This window comes from Puntigrus tetrazona, chromosome 23, assembly GCF_018831695.1.
Source record: "Puntigrus tetrazona isolate hp1 chromosome 23, ASM1883169v1, whole genome shotgun sequence".
Classification (NCBI taxonomy): domain Eukaryota; kingdom Metazoa; phylum Chordata; class Actinopteri; order Cypriniformes; family Cyprinidae; genus Puntigrus; species Puntigrus tetrazona.
This window is the reverse complement of record NC_056721.1, coordinates 12774483-12790642: the sequence shown is the minus strand read 5'-3', so window position 1 is coordinate 12790642 and position 16160 is coordinate 12774483. Positions and strand designations below refer to the sequence as shown.

General features: G+C 40.7%; 1 protein-coding gene across 1 annotated transcript in view; it reads left to right on the top strand.

Moving 5' to 3' along the window:
- Nucleotides 1-16160, top strand: part of phc2a (polyhomeotic homolog 2a (Drosophila)) — a 38780-nt gene that overhangs the window by 19927 nt on the left and 2693 nt on the right. The window contains 3 exon segments of the mRNA XM_043225364.1: nt 10689-11050; nt 11135-11288; nt 15500-15696. Of these exon segments, the coding sequence (XP_043081299.1) occupies nt 10689-11050; nt 11135-11288; nt 15500-15696 (713 nt within the window).

Genomic DNA, 16160 nt, shown 5'->3' with positions numbered 1-16160 from the left:
TGCCAGGGACATCTGGCTTTGAGCGTTAATGGGTGTCGGGTTGCTGTGGATGCGGTCTTGAGGAGCACACTGGGTGGCAGTGTTTCACGATAACACACTTGCTTTGTGTGTGTTTGTGGCTGGTGGGATTCTGCATCTGTTTGCACCCCTTCAAAACCAAGCTGAAATTATATCCTTTATCACACAGACTTTTAGTACAACGACACAATTTTCCCTACATACTAGTAAAGTGAGATGCTCGTAAACAGACCCTATATTATAATGACATTTAACTAGTGATATACATTATCAGTACTTCATGTCAGTAATTAGTGAGTCATTATACCCATAGATGCACAACATATCAGTGTCTAAGCTTGTCAAATTAAAGCCAGTTACATTTCTAGCATCTAGAAAAACACTGTTATGATTTATTCTAGTTATTTTGGCACATGAAAACACGTGTAAAGATTTCACTTTTGTTTTGCATTTGTCCATTAATCTCATAACACATCATCTGTCAGAGACATATTAATAGCAACAAGCCATACTCAGAACAAGCAAACCCTTCAGTAGAACCACTCTAAATCCGATACAAATGGCAACCACAAGCAAGCTAATGTGTTATTTGTGGGTGTGGGTTTTGTGCATGTGGTAAGGTCCTGACCATTTCCTGTCATGAAAGCTTAACAGAGAGGGTTCAAGCACCAATATACACAAAGAAATAATAGAGACAAAGCCAGAAATACCACTGGAGCCATGAGAATGGTCGGTACTTACTGGCAACACCAGCCTTTAGCATATTTGGCTTTACACACTGGTTGCTTAAATGAGTTTCATGCACCTACAAATAGCATTATAATAAGTAAATTTAGTTACGTTTAAATGTCAAGTTCTAGTAGCTCCTAAAAGAAGACCAGTTATTATGAGAAATCTCGGACGAAACTCTATATTTAGAGAAGAAAAAATATAGAGAAACCAATTGGTAAATGTAAATGGTGTGTTGAATGTCTCGCCCTCCCATTGCCCATGTTTTCTTCATAAGGAATTCATTAGACAAGAAAAGCATATAGCCAGGAGCATGAAACTCAAAGTATTTGAGAGAAACCTAAGTAAGACCAGACATTTCTTGAAATGACCATTGCAGAATTGAAGTGTTTGGTCTCCATGAAGCATTTTGATCAAGGCTGAGATCGTGGACCCACTGATTCTTTGATAAGCTCCAGGAACCCCGCTCTAGGCTGACGTTTTTTGATGATTACACTGTAGTGTCAAACCACTTTGGCAGTGTGAAGTAAACTAAAGAGTCTATGTCCAGTAAACTAAATTGGGCTTAATAATGACAGTTGTCTTCTGTTGAAATGCCTTATAGCTAAATCAGATTTCTTTTATAATTGACTAACTCTGCAACATTGATAATCTCACTCAAATGAATTGATTCAACACTAAACTGACTTGAGTCTTGAGATCTTGCCTTCTGTAGAGTTGAGTTCATCACTAATAAACTTTGCAAACACTGTTATTAAACTATACTGGGCTGAATAATGAAACTATTGTCTTTTTAGAGGTACTTAACAGCTGCAGTTGTATTCATTTTATAACCGAACAACATAAATACTGTTATTTTCTTATTACTGTGAAACTGCTTAGAAACGGTCTGTACTGGATAAATGAGACGACTCAAGTTCACACAGAAGACATTCACTGCATTTAAAATAGCGATGCTGTGCAGCGGGTTTTGTAATTTAAGCTTTTATAAAGTTGAAATTTTATTCACTTTCACACAGCGTCTTGAAAAAGGGAAATGTGACACTTAACATCCAAAAAGCGCATTGTTGCATTTTTAGATATATATATAAAAAAACGCCACTTCAGACAAAATTACTTTGGTTTTTAGTTCTGTTTGAAGTAGCACTCCGTATTGAAGCTGGGAAAATGCTATTCTTTAGCCCTTTTCCCTCAAAGGCCAGGAAGTCTTGCAGACGTTTTTTTTTTTTTTTTTTTTGTCATATTAAACTGGGCTGAGAAAGGGCAACAGTTAATTATTTATCATCGTGGGTGGAACTTAAACCAGAATGTGGTCTTCAGAGCTCAAAGAAAGGCCTGCATCTGTTGTTGCTATTCTATGAATGCTTTGAAGTTAACAGGATACCAGAGGAGCATCCGGATATAACACATTATCTGATATTGTGTTCATTTCGACACTATCAGAACAGCACATAGATGACAAAACACACTCCCACTATCTTTGAACATTTGTATGGAGGATTTTGATATCAAGGCCATTACGTTTGATAGCTTGCCTTATCACAAGTTGTTCTTCTTTCAGGCAAAGCATGGCTTGAGAATTTAATTATGCTTATCGGCCTCAACAGTACTTAGTAACACAAGTTTAATCTTTTAATATAGAGTGTGGAAAGCTTAAGACCAAGTGAAACAATTGTTCTCCATTTTTTAAACATTGTCTCACCACGCAAATGATACAATTGGCTAACCCTATGTTTGGCTGCTCAAACAAACAGAGCAATATTAAAAGTGCCACATTGTTTACGCTCTTCAGGACTGGAAACTTAAGTTTCAACATTTTAAAATGACTCACTGCACATTTAAGGTCCTGCACAAATTAGGCTGACATTCCTCTGAGTTACCACAGCACAGGCTGTCAGAGTACGTCTAACTGAAGGTTACTTGGAGCCATCTGATTCATCCAGGTCATATGGTGCTTCACGAGTGGATGAGTGGAGCTATGCTTTCTACACCTTACAGCTGACATTCCAGATCAGAAAGCTGAACTCAGCCAACTGAACCCATTAACCTCAAGTCAACAAGATAAACCTGCTAGAACAACGAGAAGCCCTCTGGGAATCTCACAGGAATCACATTTAAGCTGTAGCGCTACAGTCTTTTAGTGAGACATTATTTTACTTAGATTTAGATTTAGATTTAGATTTAGTCATTTTGCAGACGCTTTTATCCAAAGCGACTTACAATTGAGAGTACAACAGCGATTCATTTTTTTAGAGAGACAAACAGACAGTGTAAGTGCTTATAACACCCAGTCACAGGGAGTGTTCAAATTAGTACATGCCAGAAGGGAAGGAATAAACAAGGGGGATAAGAAGAGAGACAGAGACAGTGAGAGTGAGAGTATTTTTTTTTTTTTTTTTTTTTTTTTTTTTTTTTTTATGATGAGGTCAGGTATTGCTGAAAGATGTGAGTTTTCAGCAGTTTCTTAAAGATTGACAGAGATCCAGCATTCCGGATATGTACGGGAAGATCGTTCCACCAGCCAGGAACAGAGAACGAGAAAGTTCTGGAGAGTGATTTCGAGCCTCTTTGAGATGGTACCATGAGGCGTCGCTCGCTAGCAGATCTCAGACTTCTAGAGGGTGTGTAGATTTGTAATAGTGAGTGGAAGTAGACCGGTGCCGAGTCTGTGGTTGTTCTATATGCAAGCATCAGTGCCTTGAACTTGATGCGAGCTGCAATCGGTAGCCAATGTAAGGAGATAAAGAGAGGTGTAACATGGGTTCTCTTTGGGCTCATTGAATACCAGCCGTGCCGCTGCATTCTGAATCATTTGTAGAGGTTTTATTGTGTTCGATGGAAGTCCAGCCAGAAGAGCATTGCAGTAGTCCAGTCTAGAAATGACAAGGGCCTGGACAAGTAGCTGTGCAGCTTTCTCTGTTAGAAAGGGCCTGATCTTTCTGATGTTGTGTAGTGCAAACCTGCAGGATCGAGCAGTCTTTGCAATGTGATCTTTGAAGGTAAGTTGGTCATCGAGGATTACACCAAGATTTCTGACTGAGGATGATGGGGGTAATTGTGAAGAACCTAGCTGGATGGTGAAGTCATGCTGTGTAGTTGGAGTGGCAGGGAATACAAGCAGCTCAGTCTTTGTCAGGTTGAGCTGTAGATGGTACTCTTGCATCCATGTCGAGATGTCCGCCAGGCAACCCGAGATCCGAGTAGCTACCGTTGGATCGTCTGGATGAAAAGAGAGGTAGAGCTGTGTGTCATCGGCGTAGCAGTGGTAGGAGAAGCCGTGAGCCTGTATGATGGGGCCTAGTGATGTAGTGTAAATGGAGAAGAGGAGGGGACCAAGAACCGATCCCTGAGGAACCCCAGTGACCAGTTGATGTGCTGTGGATACATCTCCTCCCAGGCCACCCTAAAAACCTACCAGTGAGATAGGATTCGAACCAACGAAGTGGGATCCCAGAGATGCCCAGTGATGAGAGGGTAGACAGCAGGATCTGATGATTCACAGTGTCAAAAGCAGCGGATAGATCCAGCAGAATGAGAACTGATGATTTGGATTGAGCTCTTGCAGTCCGCAGGGCTTCCGTGACTGAGAGCAGCGCAGTCTCAGTTGAATGGCCGCACCTGAAACCTGATTGGTTATGGTCCAGTTTGTTGTTTTTCAAAGAAACAGTGATACCTGGTTGAAAACCACTCTTTCAAGTGTTTTCGCTATGAATGGAAGAAGAGAGACTGGCCTGTAGTTATCAATAAGAGAAGTGTTTAAAGTGGGCTTTTTGAGCAGTGGGGTTACCCGAGCCTGCTTAAATGCTGTGGGGAAGGTACCTGTGAGGAGAGATGTGTTGATGATGTGCGTGAGTGCCGGCAAGACAGTGGGGAGATTGCTTGCAGGAGATGAGAGGGTATGGGGTCTAGCGGACATGTTGTTGGATGGCTGGAGAGGAGAAGTTTGGATACTTCTGTCTCAGTGAGGAGCAGAAGGAGAAAGTGGAGGAATCGGTAGTCGATGCGGTTGGTTGAGGGTTGTGCGTTGGGGGCTGAGAACTGGCTGCTGATCGCTTTTGTTTTGTTTGTAAAAATGTGGCAAAATCGTCAGGTGATATTGAGGTGGTGGGAGGTGGTGGAGGGGATAGAGCAGGGAGTTAAATGATCTGAAGAGCTTACGTGTGTCTGAAGTGTTGTTGATCTTGTTTTGAAATATGATGATTTGGCAGTGCGGTTTCGGCAGAGAAGGAAGAAAGCAAAGTCTGATACCTGCTCAGGTCTGTCAGATCTTTAGATTTGCGCCACTTTCTCTCTCCGCTGCCCTGAGTTTGACCCGATGCTCACGGAGAACATCAGACAACCAGGGGCTAGAGGTGGCAGTCCGTGCTGGCCTGGAGAGAGAGGGCAGATGTCGTCTAGACAGGAGGTTAGAGCACTGAACAAGGTATCTGTAGCTGTATTCACATCCAAAGAAGAGAAATGGGTAGGTGAGGGAAGGGAGGAGGACACAGCAGAGGAGAGATGGGAGGGAGAAAGGAGAACGAAGGTTACGTCGGAAAGTAACCGGTATAGGGGTTGGTTGCACAGAGATAGGAAAATGCAGTTGAAATGTAAGAAGGAAATGGTCAGAGGCGTGAAGCGGTTGTACTGAAATGGTGTCTGCAGTACAACTGCGTGTGTAAATTAAATCAAGCTGGTTGCCTGATTTGTGGGTGCTTGTCGTGATGAGGCGTTTGAGGTCAAATGAAGCTAGAAGGGAATGGAAGTGCGTAGCGTAAGGTTTGTCAAGATGAATGTTGAAGTCCCGAAGAGTAGGAGTGGAGTGCCTTCGTCTGTAAAGATGACAATAATCCATCCAGCTCCTCTAGGAAGGTGTCTAGAATATGTCCAGGGGGGTAGATTACCACTATGTGGAATTTTGTCGGAGTAGTAACTGTGATAGCATGAAATTCAAAAGAGATGTAATGACATACAAGTGAGTTGGTTGAATATTTCCAATTGTTTGGGATGAGCAGACCAGTGCCACCACCCCGGCCAACCTGACGAGGTGTGTGTGAGAAAGAGTGATTGTTGGCTAGAGCTGCTGGGGTTGCTGAGTCTTCTGGACGAATCCAGGTCTCCGTCAATCCCAGAATGTGGAGTGAAGAATGTAAAGAAAAAGCAGAAATGAAGTCAGCTTTGTTGACCGCTGACTGGCAATTCCACAGACCAACAGAGAAAGATAGGGTGTAGTAGAGGATGTAGGGACAGAGCGTAGGTTAGTAGGAGTGCATTGTCGTCTGCGTGTGTTTGTTAGAGCGAGGACGAGAGACAACCGGAATGAGTTGGAGACACATGATAGAGGTAGAAAGAGGAAGTGAAGATGTGTAAGAGAATGAAGGAAAATGTACTTAAGTGCGTTGCTCAGTTAAAGTCGCGCAGTAAAAGTCGTATGTCTTTACTCGTAGTAGTCTTCACGAGGAGTCTGAACGCGAGCACTGGGCGCTTCGCTGGCGCTTTCGCGCGCCAGCGCACACTCAACAAATAAATACAAAGTGTATGCAGTGGAAACAGCGAAAAAAGCGCTAGTTCTAATTTGCCCAGGCAGTAGCCAATCAGGAGGTCGCTCAGGAAAAAATAGAAACTAACGCCTTCACACTTAAGTGCTCTTAATAGCCCGGAGGCAAACAATTTACAACCACTTAAAGTACAGCACAACTAAACTACACACTACAAATAAGTAGGGAAACGCAAATATTCTCTCCAAACAGCAAGAAATAATTTGAACAACACACAGCAATAGGTATAATAGACTTACGCGCTGGTGTCCGTCTCTTCTAGCCTGAAATCGCTTCTCTCGCTTTGACAGAGAGCGCGCAGTTTAAATAGTTACAGTCGCGAAAAGCTAGTTCTAATTTGCCCAGGCAGTAGCCAATCAGGAGGTCGCTCAGGAAAAACGAAACTAACGCCTTCACACTTAAGTGCTCTTAATAGCCCGGAGGCAAACAATTTACAACCACTTAAAGTACAGCACAACTAAACTACACACTACAAATAAGTAGGGAAACGCAAATATTCTCTCCAAACAGCAAGAAATAATTTGAACAACACACAGCAATAGGTATAATAGACTTACGCGCTGGTGTCCGTCTCTTCTAGCCTGAAATCGCTTCTCTCGCTTTGACAGAGAGCGCAGTTTAAATAGTTACAGTCGCGAAAAGCTAGTTCTAATTTGCCCAGGCAGTAGCCAATCAGGAGGTCGCTCAGGAAAAACGAAACTAACGCCTTCACACTTAAGTGCTCTTAATAGCCCGGAGGCAAACAATTTACAACCACTTAAAGTACAGCACAACTAAACTACACACTACAAATAAGTAGGGAAACGCAAATATTCTCTCCAAACAGCAAGAAATAATTTGAACAACACACAGCAATAGGTATAATAGACTTACGCGCTGGTGTCCGTGTCCGTCTCTTCTAGCCTGAAATCGCTTCTCTCGCTTTGACAGAGAGCGCGCAGTTTAAATAGTTACAGTCGCGAAAAGCTAGTTCTAATTTGCCCAGGCAGTAGCCAATCAGGAGGTCGCTCAGGAAAAACGAAACTAACGCCTTCACACTTAAGTGCTCTTAATAGCCCGGAGGCAAACAATTTACAACCACTTAAAGTACAGCACAACTAAACTACACACTACAAATAAGTAGGGAAACGCAAATATTCTCTCCAAACAGCAAGAAATAATTTGAACAACACACAGCAATAGGTATAATAGACTTACGCTGGTGTCCGTCTCTTCTAGCCTGAAATCGCTTCTCTCGCTTTGACAGAGAGCGCGCAGTTTAAATAGTTACAGTCGCGAAAAGCTAGTTCTAATTTGCCCAGGCAGTAGCCAATCAGGAGGTCGCTCAGGAAAACGCAAACTAACGCCTTCACACTTAAGTGCTCTTAATAGCCGGAGGCAAACAATTTACAACCACTTAAAGTACAGCACAACTAAACTACACACTACAAATAAGTAGGGAAACGCAAATATTCTCTCCAAACAGCAAGAAATAATTTGAACAACACACAGCAATAGGTATAATAGACTTACGCGCTGGTGTCCGCTCTCTTCTAGCCTGAAATCGCTTCTCTCGCTTTGACAGAGAGCGCGCAGTTTAAATAGTTACAGTCGCGAAAAGCTAGTTCTAATTTGCCCAGGCAGTAGCCAATCAGGAGGTCGCTCAGGAAAAACGAAACTAACGCCTTCACACTTAAGTGCTCTTAATAGCCCGGAGGCAAACAATTTACAACCACTTAAAGTACAGCACAACTAAACTACACACTACAAATAAGTAGGGAAACGCAAATATTCTCTCCAAACAGCAAGAAATAATTTGAACAACACACAGCAATAGGTATAATAGACTTACGCGCTGGTGTCCGTCTCTTCTAGCCTGAAATCGCTTCTCTCGCTTTGACAGAGAGCGCGCGCAGTTTAAATAGTTACAGTCGCGAAAAGCTAGTTCTAATTTGCCCAGGCAGTAGCCAATCAGGAGGTCGCTCAGGAAAAAGCAAACTAACGCCTTCACACTTAAGTGCTCTTAATAGCCCGGAGGCAAACAATTTACAACCACTTAAAGTACAGCACAACTAAACTACACACTACAAATAAGTAGGGAAACGCAAATATTCTCTCCAAACAGCAAGAAATAATTTGAACAACACACAGCAATAGGTATAATAGACTTACGCGCTGGTGTCCGTCTCTTCTAGCCTGAAATCGCTTCTCTCGCTTTGACAGAGAGCGCGCAGTTTAAATAGTTACAGTCGCGAAAAGCTAGTTCTAATTTGCCCAGGCAGTAGCCAATCAGGAGGTCGCTCAGGAAAAACGAAACTAACGCCTTCACACTTAAGTGCTCTTAATAGCCCGGAGGCAAACAATTTACAACCACTTAAAGTACAGCACAACTAAACTACACACTACAAATAAGTAGGGAAACGCAAATATTCTCTCCAAACAGCAAGAAATAATTTGAACAACACACAGCAATAGGTATAATAGACTTACGCGCTGGTGTCCGTCTCTTCTAGCCTGAAATCGCTTCTCTCGCTTTGACAGAGAGCGCGCAGTTTAAATAGTTACAGTCGCTCGAAAAGCTAGTTCTAATTTGCCCAGGCAGTAGCCAATCAGGAGGTCGCTCAGGAAAAACGAAACTAACGCCTTCACACTTAAGTGCTCTTAATAGCCCGGAGGCAAACAATTTACAACCACTTAAAGTACAGCACAACTAAACTACACACTACAAATAAGTAGGGAAACGCAAATATTCTCTCCAAACAGCAAGAAATAATTTGAACAACACACAGCAATAGGTATAATAGACTTACGCGCTGGTGTCCGTCTCTTCTAGCCTGAAATCGCTTCTCTCGCTTTGACAGAGGCGCGCAGTTTAAATAGTTACAGTCGCGAAAAGCTAGTTCTAATTTGCCCAGGCAGTAGCCAATCAGGAGGTCGCTCAGGAAAAACGAAACTAACGCCTTCACACTTAAGTGCTCTTAATAGCCCGGAGGCAAACAATTTACAACCACTTAAAGTACAGCACAACTAAACTACACACTACAAATAAGTAGGGAAACGCAAATATTCTCTCCAAACAGCAAGAAATAATTTGAACAACACACAGCAATAGGTATAATAGACTTACGCGCTGGTGTCCGTCTCTTCTAGCCTGAAATCGCTTATCTCGCTTTGACAGAGAGCGCGCAGTTTAAATAGTTACAGTCGCGAAAAGCTAGTTCTAATTTGCCCAGGCAGTAGCCAATCAGGAGGTCGCTCAGGAAAAACGAAACTAACGCCTTCACACTTAAGTGCTCTTAATAGCCCGGAGGCAAACAATTTACAACCACTTAAAGTACAGCACAACTAAACTACACACTACAAATAAGTAGGGAAACGCAAATATTCTCTCCAAACAGCAAGAAATAATTTGAACAACACACAGCAATAGGTATAATAGACTTACGCGCTGGTGTCCGTCTCTTCTAGCCTGAAATCGCTTCTCTCCATTTTACTTATGCATGTATTATGTATACACATTAATTGCCGGTAAAATGGTTTGCAAAACAAACCAGTCGTTAAAGGTTTGTTTCACCCAAAAATGAAAATGCTGTTTTTGCAAAGAAAACAACAATTCGTCTCCGCCATTTTAGAGAGTACCCCAGAACATATTCAATGTAATCAGCATTGTTTACGTTCAGCAGACAGCGTGCACATGCTGAACATGAACAGCACTCATTATGCTGATTTTGTTCTGGGATACTCAAAAATGGCAGAAGATGGTATCTCGGGGAGAAGAATTACTGAAAAAATTATGATATTATTCTTTTTTTGCACACAAAAAGTATTCTCATACCTTCATAAAATTACAGTAGAACCCCCGATGTCACATGGTCTATTTTACAGATTTCCTCGGTACATTTCTGTGTAATTATCTTGCTGTATATGGAGAAACACAAAGCTCTCACGTTCCATCGAAAATATCATAATTAGTGTTCCAAAGACGAACGAAGGTCTTGGGGAATGACATGAGGAAGAATAAATAATGACAAAATTAAAATTTTTGGGTCAACAATCCCTTTAATGGTAGAATTTTCTTAATTTGAGGCAGAACTTTAGTTATTCTACTAGTAAACTACTAGTTATTCACCTTCACTTAAAAATATAGGTTCTTTATCGACACCAGTGGTTCCATGAAGAACTTTGAACATCCTTGGAACAATTACTGCAAGAAAGGTTATTTATAGCAGTAGATTATTCAAGCATGTTTGATACTAAGATCACTCACATGATATTTGAGTAACCCAAAATGACTCTTTTATTGTATTGCTATGAAAACCTTTTTTTAAAGAACATATAGTGTATCTACTGTCTACTATAGTGTAGCAGGTTCATCCTGTGTGTTTCTCCGAAACATCAAACAATTGTCTTTTGTTTTTACTCTAGCATATACCCAAATTCAGACCCATCAGCTGCTCCAGCAGCACAAGCAGCAGTTCGTGATACAGCAGCAGCCTCAGATTCTGCAGAGAGGTCAAGCGCAGCTCTTAGAGGCCGCCACCATTCACCCTCACACGGTGCAAGCTGTAGCCATTCAGCCTGCCCTGTCAGCTCAGCCTCAGCAGTGCCCCATCCCTCTGCTGCCCAAAGTGCCTGTCACCTGCCAACAAGCTACCATCTTCCATTCTACTACTGTGAGTCAGCAGGCTCTTGCCCAGAATGCACAGCCACCCATGCTGAGCCACAGCAAGGCAGCACCTCTCCAGCTTACCGCAGTTAATGTCCAGATCCAGCCAGTTCAAACTCAAGTAAGTTGGATTGGACATCATTTATTTGCCTGTATCCTAATTTTCTCCTGTTCTAACCTTTTTCATTTCTGACATTAATTCCAGCTGGAAGTAACCACACAGGATGCGTCCGATAAGGACACCACTGTTCCTCTTGAACCGCAGCTGCTATCCACACCAACACAAGTGCCAACCCTGACCGAACAATGCCAATCGGTCAAACAATTTCAACAAAGCCAAGTGACAGAAAACACAGAAGGTACTGATTTTTTTATTATTATGTTGTTTATCTTGATGACTTCTATTTATTATGTTTGTATTTTGTTTAATGTAAGCAATCCCTGCAAGCATTTTCTGTGTTTTCATGAACACACACTTAACCCAATATTGGCTCCTTCTGTTTTAACGTAACCAGTAACTTGGGTGAATATATTTACTACATCAAAGCCACAATAAAAAAGCTTCAGCAGGTTAAAATCAAACTTTTGAATATTTCTTTATATACTGTGGAGCAAATAATGAGGGTTTTTAAGTTATTTAAAAACTAGACATAACAAAACTGCATATCGTTAAGTGAATTTACGGATAATGGAAATTTTAATAACACAACAGCCAGCTATTGATGTTTAAAGCTTAATTAAAAATCACACTAATGTAGATTTAAATATTATTTAATGTAGTTGTTTATCATGCCCTATACACTGCAGTGTACTCTATAAAATTAAAGTTACAATTACTGCAATTTACAAGAGAATACTATTTCAGTTACTCTACTTTAAATGTTCATGTTTAATTCAGTATTGTGTTTTAATTGTTTGTGAAATCTCTGAGTGAAAATGAATCATCACCAATTACCAATTTTGATTAATGCAGCTGATGTATCACACTCTTCTTCCTCTTGAGAATGCCTTATCAATATTAAATACTCTAATCTTAATCACTATCAATTGTAGATTTACAATATATCACTTTATCAAATACAATATGATAAATCTCTAAGAAAAAAGGCAAGAAATATTGAAACTAATTTGGTTACATCCAGCTAGTGACTGCTAAAGCAGGAGGATAGGCTCCTGCAAGCAATCTTGACCTAGCCAGACACAGAGTGCCTACTACTACGTCACCACCATCTGTAGGTTTGCCAGTCTCAAAAACACAAAAGCCAACAACGCGAGCTCTCCTCTCAAGCGGAAGACTAGATCTGTCACACCCCCAGTGTCTATTGTCTGCTCGCTGCACTTGCGAGAGTGTGACAGCTTCTCCTATAATTAGGGGGTGAGGGTCTGAGCTCTGTTGTTCTCGGTGGGACGTGAGAATAAAGGTGGACACACTCTGGCTGTCTGGCAGGTGTGTCGGAGGCCTCACCTCAGACGTTAAATTATGAATGATGATAAACTGCTCTTTATGAACGGAAATAGCTCGAGGCATCAGAGCACTTGAATCATAAATCATGTCAGGTTTTTAATTGTATCATGCTGGCTTCATATAATTTCGCTTGATACGGATCACGGTGCGTTCATAAAAATTTAAACCCGTCTTTTGTTTTGGATCAAACATATTTAGTGGTTTTTCATGCGTGGGATCAAAAAGCACACACGTTAATTGGGTATTTCAAAGATAATATACATGTCTCACAGAATTGATCACTGAGTGAGATAACTTTTCTTTTTAAAGCAGACAACTGCCAAGCTTACAAAAGATACATTGTAATGATATCATGGACTGAGGTTCTATTAACGTTAGGAAACATTTGAGTAAAAAGTTTCATGTTAGCTGGAAAAACCTGCTTGCAGTATATAAAAGGTAATGGCTCCAGACATTGACATTGCAGTGCGAGACAAGCCTGGGTTTAGCTTATGATACTTAGACACCATTGTGTTTGACTCCCAGCTGCTGAGTGTGGCACATGAGCGGTGTTGTATATCTTACAAGAGATAGACTAGCTATACATGCACCCTGGGTTATCCTGGGTCTTCCTTTGTCCCTGAGGAACCCAAGACCCCTCTTATCGAAATATTTGTGTCTGCCCTCAATAGGATATATAGTCTTGCAACTAATGCAGGGTAGACCTAAAAAAAGCTTTTTCATTTGATGTATTGGACATTTACAAAAGTGTAGGTGAATTAGTTACTGAGAGAACTTAATAATATATTATTTTCTAACATTTAATTCACAAGGGCGAATTTTAATACACGTTTTTACTATAAACAACAGTCTGCAATCATAAGTAAGTTTTGCATTCATAAAATAGTGTAATTCTCTCTGAAGTTGTGAACGACTTCCAAGTAAAACTGAATATTGCATGAGAGATGAATAGAGGACGGGGATTGATTTTAGTGCAATCTCTAACTCACAACAGACTGACTAACAGTTGGAGAGGAGTGGTAAATATTCAGATTTTGACCAAAGATTACGAAGGCTCATTTTTTCATGTGATCAATTGTTGATTTTTTTCATGTGATCAATTGTTCAAAACTACTAATGTGCTCTGTTCCACTGGTACAGAATAAACAATTGATAATAAATACATGCAGAATTTGATCTAGACCTGGCTATATTATTGAGATACTATTATCAGTATATATATATATATATATATATATATATATATATATATATATATATATATATATATATATATATATAGCCTTATATAAGAAATATTTCAAGTAGTATACCACACTTTATTAAATTACTTCATATTGTAGCGAGTTAGAAACAAATTGCATTGTTTTCCATTTTCAATCAGATTTTATATTTTAAAAAAATTAACTTTGACATTCTAATAAAGCAATGTTTCAAAAAAAGAGATTATTTAAAATTAGATACTGCTTTATCAGACTATTAATGTGAAAGTAAAGTCGAACGTACTCCAATGTGGCATTCCATGTTGCTAAAATAGTATGAATAGTATGCTAGATGCTATTCCAAAGATAGCAATGGACTACTAAACGCTCTTTCTCTGCCTACGTGCGCCTCTGTCATGGAGCTGCTCACGAGTTTTAGCCAATCACGGAACGGCTCTGTGCTAAACACGGCCTGCTATTGGACAGAATTCCAAGCGCGTGGGACCAATCGCAGCTGTGCGATGTTTCCTATTCAGTTCCCCCATACAAAGAGGATTAGAGAGTGCGGCCCCGCTGCTCACATTGAGGGAATCGGTTAGAACAAACAAATCCGCGCACACAAAAAAAGTTTGGATCGGATCGTTTGTTGTGCTGCTTTGTATCTAACGCCAGTGGATTATGGAAGTGTACTCGGAAGTGCTGGAATGCTAAATTCACTTTAGTGTTTTCCTCTTCTGGCGCTTTAAAGTGTAAGTAAAGAGTGCGTGAGCGGAACAAAGGCGTGTGCTGTTGACAATCACCAGGACGCCTGTGCCTGAGCGTTTGTCTGCAGTGTGAAACCCAGCCAAATGTTCGAGGTAGAAACTTACAAAGTTCGTGGGTGCTTGTTCTTGGACGGAGGAGTGCGACTGGTCTTGAAGATGCCGAGGTGTTTGCACGCGAGTGCGAGTGTTTTGAGCCGTCTCGAGGAAGCATGGGAATAGTGCTGCTACAGCACAAGCGTACAGTTTGGCAGGTTTTTTTGTTAATTTTTTTTTAAAACGGGTAGTGCTAAACAACTTCTGTTTTTCATCGGAACCTTTTTCGCATAGTAGTAATAATGTCGTGTAGCTCTTCATAAATCAGTTTGCTGTGTGCAGACATTAAAGAGCAGATAGAAATAAGCAAGTGGTTGCAGGTGGCTTGGATATTTTAGTTTTATTTGCATGCATATATTGTATAACACAACTGTATGCGAGAGCTGTCTATAAATGTATCATAATTATACATATTACAGTGTGCGTTAACTACAAGCTTTCATAAAAGCCTTAGGTGACTTATGAGAGTGTTATGGAATAGAGTGAATGACTTCTTTTGAGTCGGGTCTCTTGAATGAATCCGTAGAACCGATTCATAAAAGCATTCTGAACAATTTGTGAGCACGAATAGTATCGAAGCGTTCGGCGCGGTCCTCTAATAACCCAATAACGAACAAAGTAAAACGTATTGTACATGTTTATTACGCGATGGTATGTTTTATCAACACGCGCGAAATAGGGTTAACGTTTTATTAAATAAACGTTCGTTATGCATTCGCAAACAAATGTAAATAAACTTCTTCTCTGTTTTAAGGTACAGATCTTTGGTTTCGAAATGACTTCGGCATTTAAATCACTAAAAACACGTGTTAAGACTTAAAATAACGTAGTAACTAAACAACGTTGTGTGGCTTTTGGAACGGTGTTAAAATGCCACGGCAAGATGTCACGGGGCACGTTATGACGTAATTACGCAATCGCGTAGAACTATAACTGAACCGAATCTTTGAAGTGTGCCGTTCTAAAGAACCGATTCGCGGAAATGAATCCGAGTTGCCGTAAGTATTATGGTATCTGATGGATGCTGTTGTGCTTGTGTTGAGCAGGCAGAGTGAATGTGAAGGCAGGTGTGAGTTCACCTCCAGCCATGACCTCGGGCAGCGGCAACAATACGCCCACGGTGACCGGCAGCGCTCCGCAAAATGGCGAGAGTAAACCGCCGCCACAGGCGGTGGTGAAGCCCCAGATCCTCACTCATGTCATCGAGGGATTCGTGATTCAGGAGGGAGCTGAGCCTTTTCCAGTGAGTGCTTATTTCAGTCAATCCTGGCCTGGTGTTTAAGCAGCGCTTTCCCGTTTCGGGTACTTGCATAATAATTTATCATAGTTTGCATTTAGTAAGACTGTTGTGTTTGAACTGCATTTTAAGATGTTTTTTTTATTGTTATGGTTAGATAAGTGTCGCTTGTGAACTTGTTAGAGACAACAACTAAAGCTGCTCCAGTTGTAATAAAATAGCAAAAGCCTAAATATTTAAGTTGTTGTTACAATACTAAATTGTACATTTAAAATGTAAAATAACATTTTGACGTGAGGTTGGAGCTGATTTTGTCATTCACACACCACTTGTTACTAATCCTATAAGACTGACTCCTCTGTGTAACACAAGGAAAAGCTTTGAATGTGCTAATCTTCAAAGATATACTATTTTCTGTACTCCACAGAAAAAAAATCAAATGGGTTTTGGGCAAACTTTAAAACAATTTA